The sequence below is a fragment of the Cydia strobilella genome, chromosome 17, assembly GCF_947568885.1.
Source record: "Cydia strobilella chromosome 17, ilCydStro3.1, whole genome shotgun sequence".
NCBI classification, from domain to species: Eukaryota; Metazoa; Arthropoda; class Insecta; order Lepidoptera; family Tortricidae; genus Cydia; species Cydia strobilella.
The window spans coordinates 10,581,760-10,593,155 of record NC_086057.1 but is presented as its reverse complement, the minus strand read 5'-3'; the positions used below and the strand labels follow the sequence as shown (position 1 = coordinate 10,593,155).

General features: G+C 34.2%; 1 protein-coding gene across 1 annotated transcript; it reads left to right on the top strand.

Moving 5' to 3' along the window:
- The first annotated feature begins 905 nt into the window (after positions 1-905).
- LOC134749130 (alpha-glucosidase 2-like) lies at positions 906-11,191 on the top strand. The gene is made up of 7 exons (XM_063684034.1): positions 906-1,055; positions 1,848-1,963; positions 2,524-3,469; positions 5,051-5,258; positions 7,119-7,463; positions 8,729-9,502; positions 10,778-11,191. Exons 2-7 carry the CDS (start codon positions 1,867-1,869, stop codon positions 11,153-11,155), a joined length of 2,748 nt encoding a protein of 915 aa, XP_063540104.1. The 5' UTR covers positions 906-1,055; positions 1,848-1,866; the 3' UTR covers positions 11,156-11,191.
- Positions 11,192-11,396: the final 205 nt, after the last annotated feature.

Sequence of the window (11,396 nt, the reverse complement as noted above, 5' to 3'; positions counted from 1 at the left end):
TAAGAAGTTGGCACTATCTATATTTTGAACAATAGTGCCTCCGTGTTCTACGTTTGGCGCTATCGGATTTGTCTTATAATTCCTGAATTGCATAGTTTGTTTTTTCAACATTTACTTTTAAGTTTATAGAATTTAGCCTAGCAATCAATTGTCTTGAATATAATTTTTTTTATATCTTTATTTAGGAAAAAAGGCCTTCGTCGTTGAGCGATGATGCCGGCCTCATAATCGTTACATAATATGATTAATGTCTACAATTTAACAATTTGATTATTAAGTGGTACAATATAATAGTCTGCTTAGATGTAGGTTTACACAACAAAATATTACATAAGCCCACGTCAGTTACATTAAGTTTGGCTTGCGCTTCAAATGCCCTGCGGTTGGCTCCAATCCGAGCACACTCTTTATATAGAATTGAGCAATCAATTGACTAGATAGATATTTATTGAGCTTATATTTCTCTAAAGACAAGATGTCTCTTTATGTTTACATAACTTTGTTGTTTATTTTATCATTAGACTCTGAATTCCGAAGGGCTAAAGCGCGCTACGTTTCCGATTAGCATTAGTCCAAGCGGGTGTTCGGGTACAAATGTAAAATAATTATCTGTACTTTATTGTTGCATGCGAATAAGTAATCATCGTTTAATCATTAATATCCTTTTCTACAAGAATCCCACAAACACATCGGATTGATAAGATAGCTATCAATCCAAGCAATTAATCAGTAACATAATATTATCTTTATCAGATATCTGTAGTTACTTCAATAATGTCATATCTGTGTGGTATCCATTTTCATAAAAACTACTTTGCTGTGTTTGAATAAAGTTAATATTAGAAAAAAACACGAAAAACTGATTGGTGACATAGGAAAAATAAACAGTCAGTTTGTAATTCCTCGTCATAATAGCTGCTGTCAAATAGCAGTTGAAATTGATTTTAATAATGTTAATTGTGTTTTTTAATATGATGTGAAAGCAGTTTCAGCATTTGTGCTAATTGTAAATTTAATGATTAATGTTAAGTGACCAAAATCACATATTGCATTCCGTAAGTACAATTGTGTTATTACATACTTGCATTGGTATTTAATTAGGTATGTATTTGCGGTATATTCGTGTTTTTCAAAAATGAGATGCGTTTTACAGAAAGTTAAATTGATTTTTTCACTACTTATAGAAAATGTAGGTACGAGTATGGCGTAGTACCTACTTTATGGTTAACATAGACTATAGTTCTTATGAAAGACTAAGAACCACTGAAATTATTATTTAATCAATTGCATTCCTTTGTGTGATGAGCACAGATATTTGTTCCTGAGTCTTTGCTGTTTTCTTTGTATTTATGTATTTGTATATTATATATATCGTTGTCTGAGTACCCATAAGCCTTCTTGAACACAGATTTAATATATACGCTAAATGACGCAAATACCACGCTTTGTATTGAAACCAAGCGTGCCGACTTTTTCATACAAAATTTACGCATAATATAATTTTAAAATTACTTATCTGTGATAGGAAATACGTTCTTGCCTTTAGGTGCTCGCAATTTGTGGGCTGTTGCAGTTAATTATCATGCAACGAAGCATTTTTTATGTTTTCACGGACGTCTGGCTGCAACAACTGACGCGCGTGGACTGTAAAGTGACGGTCAACCTCGACGCTTGGTCGGGGTTCGGACACGCAAAGTAGATGCATTTGCGTCTTCTATTAGGTATATTTATTTCTGTCTTGAGCTTACTGTGGGACTTAGTCAATCTGTGTAAGAATGTCCTATAATATTTATTTATTCTTTACATCATTTTATAGTTAAACTTTACTGTAACAAATTTTATTTAAGGTCCGGTTAAATATGAACAATGATTCCTTACGTTAAGGAAGCTGATGAAGCGAACAATGAGAAGGATATAGAGGAAGTTGACATTAATAATCTTTATAACGATGAGAAAAAAACACGTATGTATTCAATTCGTTACGTTACTTTTTAGGGTTCCGTAGTCAACTAGGAACCCTTATAGTTTCGCCATGTCCGTCTGTCCGTCCGTGTCTTTGCTCCGTGATCGCTAGTGCTATTAAGCTGCAATTTGTCTCTGTAGTTTGTCCCCCCCCCCCCCCTCTAAGTTTTGAACCATGGGTCCAAAAAATATGAAAAAAATCGTAAAACAAAAGCTTAACAAATACTTTCAACGAAACCTACAGCGAACATGATCGATTCAGCCCTTTTTGAGTTATTGCAAAAAGTCTTCTCTTCGTAAAAAGTCTCTCTTAGTAAAAATACGTACAAAGCGCTGCGAAGGTACTACTCCCTTATAAATGCTTGTAAGTAAGTAAGTAAATTTTCCTTTGTACATTATACTTACTAATAGCCACCGTTTAGCCTATTCTGACAGAATGGTAACTACGGAACCGTACACTGAGCATGGACTGACACGCTCTTGGCCGATTTTATTAAGTTTATGTAATATACCTACTTAGAGTAGTTGCTTAACTTGTATAAAACATGTTTATAATTTCAGTCTATGAATGGTATGACCAAATTCTTCTTAACAGACCGCTGAAAGTGATAGTTGTGACCTTGCTACTGGCAATTGTAGCACCAGTTTTAATCTATCAGCTGTTGTTTTTCTCGAGTATAGAGCACGCTCCAAACGACGGATTCTCATTGGGGTCTTGTGTCGTGCCAAGAGCTTCTCGACTACCATGCGGCTTGGGTAATGTAACTCAGGATGAATGCCACTCACTATGCTGTTACGATTTAAATAGCCATGTATGCTTCCACCGATATCCTTCAAGATTTTCCTACATAATCGACCGCAACATATGGAAAGAATGGTCAGAAGAAGTGATCCTGCACCCTAGAGTTGCAAATGTACCGTTTTCATCTCAAAATAGCATACCTAAGCTCAGGTTATCAATCGACGAAGTATCGCCTTCACATCTGTCTTTATTATTTTATAATGCAGAAATAATGTCTCACGAGGGTAATAGAATTGAGCACAAGAACTATTCTCACCATGTAGATTCACCCGAAATGACCGTCACTGTGGAGGGGTCTCAAGGTTTGATATTTAGCACCATAAGAGGCCCCTTGATAGCTTCAAATGATATATGGGAAATAGCTTTCAAGTTAACCAACGAAACAATGTACGGTCTCGGAGAATTGCCCTTGACAGCGGGCACAGTAAAGGTCCTTTACCGACACAGAGGTGACTTCAGTACTATTCCTTTAATATTTGCTAAAGTGAATGACTCATATCACGGGCTATTGATCGATTCTGACGCCCCGACGGAAGTGTCTGTGCATGAAGAAAGTCAGATTGTGTTACGCAGCATCACGAATGAGGGATTAAAATTGCATGTGTTTGTCGGACCAAAACCTAGTGACGTAATGAGTGACGCAATGACAATTATTGGGGCTAATAAACAATTAGAGTATTGGATGCTGGGTGCCCATTTTTGCAGGTATTTTTTTTAAATATTTACTGAAAAATTGACAATGAATTATCCAAACTTTAAAGCTGATGCAATACACACATATGCATATGCACACTTATTTAAATTACCTGACAATCTATTATTAGCTACATGTCCGTATTGTCCGTATACGTATCAAATAAATAAAATAACATTTATTTATTGAATACAAGTACAGACAAGTACGAGCGAAATGCACGATAACTATGACATCAGTTAGATGTCATTCTGATGTCATTGTACGTTCGAATTGGGTTGAAAAGAAGTCGCGCGCTATATATTATATCAATGTATGTACTCCTACCTTAAATTAGCCAGTTCAATTATCACAGAATAAGCACATAAAATTACACCTGCAATAATAATTGATGTTTATACTTGGAATGAAGTTTTTAAATTGCAAAAATATCGTTTTAAATAGAAATTAAAATTGTATAATATGTAATAATATTGCAGATTTTATACTTCTATATTATCTTTATTCTTGGCGCTGTAAAAAAGAGCGTACTGAAAGTAATTATTTTTGCTTCAGTGTTATTGAAACTCTTTTTTTTTAAGGATGTTTGTTTTGATTGTGTTTTTTCACACTGATTATTTAAGATAATAAGAAGAGGAACGATGTCACTGTCAATTTATTTTTAAGGCATAAGTGACGAATGAACGTTATAATGACTGAATTAATGCAGCAACGACAACAAAACAATTTATCAAGTAATTTAACAATAGTATCACACGCATCGATGCTACAGCAGTAACTTTACAACAGTAATGTTACTGCAGTCGTCATACGAATGTCACTTTCAAAATATTGTATACCCACCAGGGGCCCATTTCACGAACAGTATTAGACATCAAACATCAACAAACATCAAACATTTATTCAGCAAATAGGCCACATGGGCACTTTTACATGTCAATTTTTACAAGCAATACGAAACCAAAATAACCAAAATTTACAAAAAACAATTACAAATATGGAATCAATAAAATATTAGATACTTTTCAGAGATTTATCCAGTCTAAATGTCGAATTACACAAAAAAAAACTAATAAAAAATATACAAACAACAGACAATTACTAAAATTGTTTAGATATGTAAGTCTCTAGGTGTCAGAGATAAAATATGTATAAAAAAAAACAAAAAAAGAACAATTTTATTAGTCCACAAACTGTCAAGTCGTATGAGTTACCATGGAAACACACTAATAATATTAGACTAATACCGTCCGTGAAATGGGCCCCTGTTTGTACTGTAAAGGTTTGCAACCTTTATATTTATAGCACTTTTTGATCGTTCACTAGAAACAGACATAAAATCTGATCTCGCTGTTAAATGGAACGGGAGTGCGGATCGGTATTCCAGAAGAGACGGTCATTAAGAGTAGTCGATGATTGTACTTAGCTTTGTGAGAAAAGAGAATAAAAATACACTGAAATGCTAATTAATAAATAATCCATCTTTTAACATCTACCACATCCTCCCTGCTAGGTCGTATCCCTTTACAGTACCTACTCTATTAATGTCCTAGAAAATAAATTCATTTTTTTTCTTGTATTAATATTTCCAGTGAATCTCCAAAGACTGCAGAAGACGCTTTAACGGACTTGAAAGAATTTATGAGTTCAGCAGCTAGCGCAAGTCTTCCATTCGACAGTCACTGTGGCTCCGCGCCCATAGTGTTTGACTCTGACTGTGAGGATGACCAGCTCATTGAAGAGGCAGCAGCTGTCATAAGGACAGCTGGAAAACGATATGTGCCACAAGTATCTCCTTACGTAAGTACACAATTTAATAATTATTTAATAAAAATAACAACCTCTACTTATTCAAATAATGAAACAACCACAGGGGCCCATTTCACGATTATTAGTGTGTTTTCATGACAACCCATACGATTTGACAGTTCGTGGACTAATAATATTATTCCAATATCGTTCGAGAAAGTTAATTTTTACAAAGTTAATAGGATAAATTCGAGTAAAATAAGAGATTGAAATATTTCTACCAAAAGTTATTTGGGCAGGCAAGGGTTTCGCAAAAAAATAATCGAACTAAAAGCTATACCTCTCGCGTGGAATGACTCACTATGACAGTTCATTTTTAGGGTTCCGTACCCAAAGGGTAAAAACGGGACCCTATTACTAAGACTCCGCTGTCCGTCTGTCTGTCACCAGGCTGTATCTCATGAACCGTGATAAATAGACAGTTGAAATTTTCACAAATGATGTATTTCTGTTGCCGCTATAACAACAAATACTAAAAAGTACGGAACGGTGGGCTTGTTTTCATGTTTTGTAAGATTGGCATATTAATTTATTTAAAAATGTAGCATTTACATAAATATTAAAAAGATGGTATTTTTTTTAAATTAAGTCCACCCAAAAGAGACTTTAAAACTCTGTCATAGGGACCATTATTCAACGCGAGAGGTATAATTATCCGTTCTGTAACTTCTGAAACACTAACAGACATAAAATGTAACAGACATAAAGTGTAAATGTATAATACTGGAATTTAAAAATAAAAACACTAGGTATGCTAAGGTACACTGTAGTGGTATCAAATGAAAGCTAGTGAAAAGACCATTTCAAAAATACTATATGTAAACAGTCTGGTTTTTTGTTTGTTTTAATAATAGTTGCAGTTTAATGTAACAAAAAATTATACATTTTTTTCAACTTGATGTACTTTTCTTATTTTTGGTTTATTATTTTCTAACGTTATATAGAGATATTCACAGTCACTTGATATGTATTTTGGAATGATCCATTCAGTCGTTTTCAATTTAGAGCAGTTCAAAGTCAACTGTGGATTGTGAAATTTTTGGACGTTTTCTAATAATTTGTTAGACGAAGTATTGAAAATGTTACAGTATGTTATATAGGTATATTTGTGATCTACTCACAAAGCCCTTTCATTTGATACCCCGCATGGTATGATTAAAAAAAATTAAAAAACATTGTACTGCCGACTTTTTGACGTCACAGCAAATACCCCCACCACTTTCGCGCTTGTCATCTCGCATATTTGTGTTCAGGACATCATACTGAATGCACAGACATCAAATATGTCCATTTTTGCGACGACATGAGCGAAAAGTAACCTAAAGTCTGTTCCGCCAAGCCACTAAAGGGCCGGGTTTCGTGTACTGTACTGTATGTAATGTGTAACATGTTGAATGCAAATAAAGAAATGAAAAATTTGATCAGAATTTTGCTAAAAATTTCTTTGATTTCCTTTTTTGTATGTAATCGAATCTAATCTCTTCAATAAAAATATTATATTTGAATGTATTTTTCGCAAAAATACTGGCATAATGTGACATTGAAAAATATTTATTTTCTTCTTCATCTATTTTACGTATAAAAACGATTGTAGCGTTGACAGCTATTAAATAGCACGAATACAATTTTCCCGCACCGTGCAGTATAGTAGCTTGTACCTATTTTCCCCACCACGAACGTTGGCAACGTGTATATCATGAGGCCAATTCAAATTTACACTGACATCAAAATGATATATACATATAAATGTTATTTTGATATCATACCTAATGCAAATTTGAATAGGACTCCATGCCACATATATGCTAGCTACAGTAGCTACGTATTTAATATTTGTTTTCCTTATTACAGATTCGATACCACGAAGTAAATGAAACATCAGAAGAAAACGAAGTATCAGATGAAATTGAAATGAAAAGAACAGAAAATGGAACATGTATAGATATAATATCAGAGCACAAGCAATACATCCTCCACAGCACATTTCAAGCAAATTATACTTCTGATGTCTACGTAGGTTTAGTTGGTGAAGACACCTTTGTTTATCCAATGTTTGAAAACGCTACTGTTGAATTTATGAAAAGATTGTGGACATACGAAATCGAACTAGATGGTATTATCCTAGAAAACAATTGGCCGTTAGACGAGTCTCTAAAGAGCAACGAAACTGCGTTGTACTTGCCGTACTTTAGTAAGGTAATATTGGTTTGATATCTCAAGTTTGTGTGTGAAGGACTTATTTACAAGCATTATCAATTCTTTTAGATACTTGTACCTATTTTTTACCTATTATTTATAAGTAATGTAACTTTTAGTTGTGTTATTCAAATAAAGAAATTAATTATTTATTTATTATTATGATTGCAGAATTATGAATGTGCGAGTAAAAATAATAATAATCGAATGTTCTGTAGATTTTTCAGCCAGAGATAATTAATTAAAGAATTAATAAGCCTTTAGGCAGTGTACGTTGGAATTGTCCTGAAATAGTATTTATACTATTTCAGGACAATTCCAACGTACACTGCCATCAGAATGATATTTGGATTATGTTATTTAGTTATCGTGCATTTCGCTCGTACTTGTCAGTACATGTATTGGCGCAGGCGAGACGCAAGATAACTAAATAACATGATTCATATACCATTCTGATGTCAGTGTACGTTCGAATTGACCTGTTTATTTCCCTAGGAACTGAGCCACGTTGGATGTTGTTTTTTTTTTTAATTTAAAATTTCATAACGAGCTAATTTCCTTCACTGCTCTAGGTTCTTTTCTGTGAAAGACGTCGATTTTATTTCTTAGTTTTGTTATTCTACTTCTTAGACGTTCGTAGAATTTATTATTATCCGCATCATTTTTAAGTTTTCTAGCTAAAACTTGTAAACCGAACTGAGTTTTTGTTTTTTATATTGTTAGATATTATTTTATATTTACTATATTTATATGACACTGTAACGACTGTTCCCATTTGGGATTAATTAACTTTTATTTTTATTGTTTTTATTTTCACTGTTCTTGTATTATTGTAAGTTTTGACATTGTAAATTTATATTTTGGATTTGTAAGTATTTACCTACTTACTCTTATTCTAATTGTGTTGACAATACTTATTAGAGCTATAATTTTATTTCATTAGTGTTGTCATTATGTATTTTCAGTTTTATTTTATTTCGACGATCATGATAGAAATTCATATATTTTTGACATCAATGCAAACTTATTATAGTCTTTCATGAAATCAATCATCAAATCACATCTAATAAGGGCCATTTGCACCATCCCACTAACCCGGGGTTAACCGGTTAAACCTGGAGTTACCTTGGTTATCAGTATAATTTGACACTGGATTAACGGTTTAACCGCTTAACCCCGGGTTAGTGGGATGGTGCAAGTGGCGCTAAGATGCCAAATAGAGCGGGTAAAATGATCAATTTTTAATGTCAAGGTTTCATTTTCAGAACTTAGAGGAAGTATTTGAATATACTCCAAAATGGAATGCAGTATATTATAATGACACCACTAAGTACTTCTATAAACATAACATATACGGAAACCATGTCGTGTCCGCTTTCAAAAATCTGTTCGTTTCTGAGGTCCCAATATGGTCGACCAGCAATTGGATGGACGGGAATGTGACTATAAACAGGCAAAATATCCACGCGTCTTGGACAAACCTGAGGAAGGAACTGGTGGAAGCGGCTTTAGGAGGGATTTCCGGCCATTGGTTATGGTCTGTACCCGTTTGCGGCGACACGGATACTTTCGACTCTGAAACCCAGACTAGTTTGTGTGTCAAGTGGTACCTGGCTGCAACATACATGCCTCTCATCAAAATCCACTCATCATCCGTCCCTACTCATCCGTTAGCCTTTTCTGGGACTAATAAAAACTTAATGCTTGGAGCTTTACAGAAACGCTTATCTTTGCTGCCGTATTTCTTCACGACGATGCAATCAGGACCGCTTTTGAGGCCAATGTTCTATCAGTTCCCATCCTCTGAGTATTTAAAAGATTTGAATACTCAGTACAGTGTTGGTGACGACTTGGTGATTGTACCAAATCTGTTGCCGAGCCAAACACATGTGCATTTTTGGATACCGCCGGGTGTGTGGTATGAGCTGTGGGGAGGTTTACATTTAAATGGAAAAGAGGGGGATGTTGTCTCAATGACCACCACGGAGGCGGACTTCTTAACCCTTATTCGCGGTGGAGCAGTTCTCATAATTCAAAAGGTAGGTATGCAGGGTATAAATTATTCTATCATGGTTTGATTTATCGTTTGTTCAATATGTACCTAGCTTATTATAATTACATATTTAATTGGATAATAATAAATGTATTTACATACAAGATATATACAGTGGTACTACGTAAACGAAATTAATAACTAGCTTAAATCTAAAATAGGCCCTTGAGGCATTGTACCAAGGATGCTGGCGGCATTTCCCCGCTGTATCGCAATGCTGATACGTTGTGCGAGAAAGCCGCCAGCTCTTCGGTCACCAGTTACGTCAACCAGACGCTTCGCGATTTCTGCAAACAACTTATGCGCGCTGGGACCCCATGGACCTAGAGTTTCAACTCCAAATAATAATTAAATATTGGCGAAATTGAAAATTCTATAAAGCACCAAGTGCGGGTAGTTCGAAAAACTCGCGCGCCTAGTCAACTTTAGCCAGTCTTATCCAACGCTATCCTCGAAACGTCGGAAGTAAATTTAAAACTTATTTTATGCGATTAAGTCCCGTCGTTGTGAATAATAATAATAATGAGTAAAAATCGTGAAAGTTTAAATTAGCGTCTATAAAGCAAGTTATGAACATTTCCAGGATTTTTTATGCAACGGTGCGGAATTTTAATGCCATGGCAAATTTTGATAAATGTTAATAATGTATCTAAAACTATAAGCTGGCAGATAATATAAGTGAGAACCTTCAATTGGGTGTGTAACTCTATTGTAGTTAGTAGAAATTACTGGTGGTTTTCGATGTATGTAATGAAAATAAAATAAAATATATTATGCTCATTATTGTATAGAAAAGCTGTTAACCCTAAGTACGTACTTATTGCCTTTTTAGAAAATGGCATAACATTATTTATTTTTTCGTCAATTGTAATGGTTGGTTAGGAGTTGACTGTTACCAAGACTGATTAGGCGGCGTCACGTTAAAAATACCTGCAGTCGACTGATCTTATCTGCCTAATTGATCTAATGTGTCTTTGAGACAAGTTAAATGTTATTTATTTCGCTATTAAAAGTATAAATATATTTAAAAAAACACTTCACGCAATGAATAATCAATCGGACGGACCTATTCATTATAGATATTGTTTTGAGGTATGGCAACATTGACTTGCTGTCAGATTTAACGGATACGTTATTTAATTATTTGTGAATAATCTCATGTCACCCGTAGAAAAATTTCTTAAACTTTGTACAAACAAACAAAATTGCCTATATTTAAGTTAAATATACAAAGTATTATATTTTCTATTATATTTTCTAGGACGTCATGACCTCAGCCGAAGAAACCCGTTTGCGCGCAGATTTCTCTCTCACCATCGCCCTCGACTGTGAAACGAATCATACGACAACAGAAAGTTCTACAAATTGCCTAGCTACCGGTTCGTTGTATATCACAAGGCAGTTGTCTCTCGCACTTCAAACAAATGAACGACAGTTAAACATTAAAGCCATCGGCGAAGATTTTGAAGTAATGTGCGGAGATAATGCCAAAGTGGCACATGTAATTAAAGATATTAGCGTATATGGTCTGGACGATGAATATAATAATTATGATAACCACAGGCAAGTTTCAGTCAATATAAATTTGTGTGATCTTAAAGATGCCACGAGTGATGGAATTCTGTATACCTATGTTTGAATTTGCCTGGTGAGTACTTTTATAAAGATCTATGATTGTAGTTTGTAGTTTGATTTAATAACATATTTTAGTATCCTCGGATAACATCTTGTGGTTATATTTACACTTTTTTGTACATAATTAATAAGTAATTTCTTTGAAATTAATAATCAAGACCAGACAGTATTTTTAGTATTTTATTGCACTGTGCCGTTATTTAAATAACTTCTATTTAGGTACTTACCCATACCTTCTTTTAGGT

Bases quoted from the DNA above. Each gene is read 5' to 3' on its own strand.
- LOC134749130 (XM_063684034.1), top strand. From the start codon at position 1,867: ATGATTCCTTACGTTAAGGAAGCTGATGAAGCGAACAATGAGAAGGAT. The intron at 7,464-8,728 runs GTAATATTGGTT...TTTCATTTTCAG, and splicing joins ACTTGCCGTACTTTAGTAAG to AACTTAGAGGAAGTATTTGA. The intron at 9,503-10,777 runs GTAGGTATGCAG...TATATTTTCTAG, and splicing joins CAGTTCTCATAATTCAAAAG to GACGTCATGACCTCAGCCGA.